This window comes from Poromitra crassiceps, assembly GCF_964638095.1.
Source record: "Poromitra crassiceps genome assembly, chromosome: 5".
Classification (NCBI taxonomy): Eukaryota; Metazoa; Chordata; class Actinopteri; order Beryciformes; family Melamphaidae; genus Poromitra; species Poromitra crassiceps.
In genome coordinates, this window is record NC_139642.1 from 52,233,048 (window position 1) to 52,236,531 (window position 3,484).

At 56.8% G+C, this 3,484-nt stretch overlaps 1 protein-coding gene across 1 annotated transcript in view; it reads right to left on the bottom strand.

The window, feature by feature from the left end:
- Nucleotides 1-1,967: 1,967 nt before the first annotated feature.
- The window catches only part of numbl (NUMB like endocytic adaptor protein), a gene marked incomplete at both ends in the record, with an annotated part of 42,450 nt that continues 40,933 nt past the window's right edge, over nucleotides 1,968-3,484 (bottom strand). Inside the window, 2 exon segments of the mRNA XM_083636778.1 lie at nucleotides 1,968-3,118; nucleotides 3,250-3,435. Of these exon segments, the coding sequence (XP_083492904.1) occupies nucleotides 1,968-3,118; nucleotides 3,250-3,435 (1,337 nt within the window).

Sequence of the window (3,484 nt, forward strand, 5' to 3'; positions counted from 1 at the left end):
CTGTGCTGTGGTCCAGACTTCAGTCCAGAGTGTCTGTGTGTGGGACAGACTTCAGTCCAGAGTGTCTGTGTGTCGGACAGACTTCAGTCCAGAGTGTCTGTGTGTGGGACAGACTTCAGTCCAGAGTGTCTGTGTGTGGGACAGACTTCAGTCCAGAGTGTCTGTGTGTGAGACAGACTTCAGTCCAGAGTGTCTGTGTGTGGGACAGACTTCAGTCCAGAGTGTCTGTGTGTGTGGAACAGACTTCAGTCCAGAGTGTCTGTGTGTGGAACAGACTTCAGTCCAGAGTGTCTGTGTGTCTGACAGACTTCAGTCCAGAGTGTCTGTGTGTGAGACATACTTCAGTCCAGAGTGTCTGTGCTGTGGGACAGACTTCAGTCCAGAGTGTCTGTGTGTGGGACAGACTTCAGTCCAGAGTGTCTGTGTGTGAGACAGACTTCAGTCCAGAGTGTCTGTGCTGTGGGACAGACTTCAGTCCAGAGTGTCTGTGTGTGGGACAGACTTCAGTCCAAAGTGTCTGTGTGTGGGATATCCCGACGTGATTTGTGGTGTCCCCGCGCCCTTGAAGCTGCATGGGGGCTTCAGCAACAGAAAGTGAAGCCAGAAGTCGCACCGACTCGTCTGGCCCGAGCAGCAGCAGGAGCGTTATACATCACACTGACTCGTCTGGCCCGAGCAGCAGCGGAGCGTTATACATGAGGGCTAACGGGTGGAAGAAGCATGCCACTATTTACACTTGCCCTCTCTCCTACAGGTCGCATTACCGTTCATACCCACTGTACTGTCATATTGGCCCTGATCAGGGCACATTACAGAACGCTGTACTGTCATTGGCCCTGGACTGGTCACATTACAGAACGCTGTACTGTCATTGGCCCTGGACTGGTCACATTACAGAACGCTGTACTGTCATTGGCCCTGGCAATTTGGTTTTCCTTACATAGTATTTCGAGTGATTGGGTTTTGCACAACGCTCTCTCCCTCTTCCTGTTCCCCTCCTCTTTACAGTTCAACAAAAATAAATACAGGGGAGGGGGAAACAACACGCTCCCGAAGAAACACTGCTTTAAAAACGTGATTTTCGAAATATATATATATATAACTTGTTAAGATCCCCCCAAAAATAAAATACAATAAATAATAAAATCATTTTGGCCATCGATCTCTTCTACTGTTGGTCAGTAAGTTATTTTGGGTTGGTAGGGTGAGGTCTCACATGATTGGCCGGTCCTTTTAGGTCTCCACACCGCTGCTGTGCTTGGCTAATGTCAGCATCCATTCCTTGTATCAGTCCAAAAAAACATCATCCTCTGCTTCTCAGTACACTCTGTGTTATAGCTGGCCCATATCCTCTACACATCATCCATGTCCACCAATGAGAAAACAGGCCCATATCCTCTAAATCCTCCATGTCCACCAATCAGAAAACAGGCCCATATCCTCTACACATCCTCCATGTCCACCAATCAGAAAACAGGCCCATATCCTCTAAATCCTCCATGTCCACCAATGAGAAAACAGCAAAGAAAAAAACATCTCATGAGAGTGGAATGCATCTTTAGTGGAGCTCCCTTTGAAAGAAATCACTGAAATGTGCCCCGCCCCCGCGCCCCCCAGCTGCCTCCAGGGCACACCTTCACAGGGACTTGCAGCAGGTAAAGAAGTGAAAGCAGGGAAGAGAGGAGTTGAAGGGGTCAGTCCGTCCTGTCTGGGTCCAGTCTAGTGAAGCTAGAGACCTGATCGTCCGATGGCGGCCTAGCAATCTGCCGGCTTCCGTTCCTTCCCGGCTCTCGTTGGAGTGTAAAGAAAGCAATGAACTTGGTTCTACCATCGACTCCTCAGAGAGCTGGCGGCAGGCTGCTAGGCTGTGACGGGTCGGACGCCGGGCTAGTTCGGGGACCTGCATCCCAATTCTATGTGGAGACTAACTCCGGGGCGCTGCGGCTTCGGGGAGGCCAACTCTGGCTTTAGAGCTCGATCTCAAATGTCTTTTGCAGATCGCTGGAAAACGGGTTGGCAGGCGCAGCCGGCGCCTTGTTGCCAGGCTGCTGGGACGCTGGTTTGCTCTCCAGCGCCGCCCACTTGGCCTCGAAACGATCGACTTCTTGGAAATCGCAGGGTGGCGGGGCCGTTAGCTGACTGCCCTCTGGTGGCCAGGAGCTACCGCTGTTCCCGCCGCTGTTGGACGTCCCGTTCTGGAGGGCCAATGTACCGGCATGAGGCGAAGTGCTGCTGTGCGGCGGCAGGCCGTTCACGGCTGTAGACAGCGGGTGAGTGGAAGTGAACGGTGACGTGGGAAACCCTCCGACATGTCCGACTGCACCAGTGGCTCCAGAGAAAGAATGGTGATGGCCGACCGCTCCGATTGGCCCCACTTTGGCTCCTCCTCCGACCGAGCCCATGGCGCTGCCCCCGCTGGACGAGCTGGTGGCGGTACAGAAGACGTTGGCCACCATTTGCGACGGCGTGATGCCCACCACAGGCACGCTGGCGTTGGGGTAGGTCATGCTGCTGGCCAGGCCCGGCATGTAGGTCTGCATGGGCACAAAAGCCGGCTGGACCGGCTGGCTGGCGAACATGCCGACGGGGGCCGGGGTGGTGTCGAACACCAGGGGGAAGTGCTGCATGGAGCTCGGGAGGGAGCCCAGGGGCCCGGGGAGGGAGGGCTGCATCATGGGGGCCCCGGACATGCTAGGACCGGACATGGTGGGGATGGACATGGAGGGGAGAGACATGGGGGGACCCGACATCGGAGGGCCCGGGAGAAGGGTGACCGACGATAGCGCCATGGGCGGGAGGGGCATCGGGGGCTGGCCCGAGACAGAGGAGGGGCACGGCAAGAGAGGGTTGGACATGGAGCCGAGGGACATGGAGACGGCGGACACCGGGACGGCCGACATGGCCGCGTGACTGGACATGGAGGGCGGGCCCGGGATGGCGGGGATGGCGGGGCCCGGGGGAGGGGTCTGTTGCTGGGCCTTCACGGCCTTGGCGACCTCCTCCAGCCACCGCTCGGCCTCGGACGGCGTGCGCTTGTGTCCGCTCTGCATCGCCATCGCCACGGAGATGGGAGGGGGAGAGTGGAGCGGAGGATCCGACTGCACCCAGGAAGGAGTGGCTAGAGAGAGACAGAGATCAAAGTAGATGAGAGTTAACAACGGATACAGATCACATGTTCCTCTACCAACTCCTGTACAATTTCCAATACGTTAAGTGTGACGTCTGTGTCTCTGATGAACGAGCTCTTACCCTGCAGCGCTGCGGGCGGGGCAGGTAAGACAGGGGGCGCAGTGCAGGCCGGGGGGCCGTTGGCGGAGCAGGAGGGGCTGCAGAAGAGCTCGTCTGACGGCTTGGTGAAGGAGGTGTTGATCTGGCTGCACAGGGCATTGATGCTGCCGTCTCCCTCACATGGCAGCCCCAGGTCCATCTCTGGAACTAGAAGAAAGGGGAGCGAGGGGAGGGGAGGGGAGGAGGGGGGGAGGGG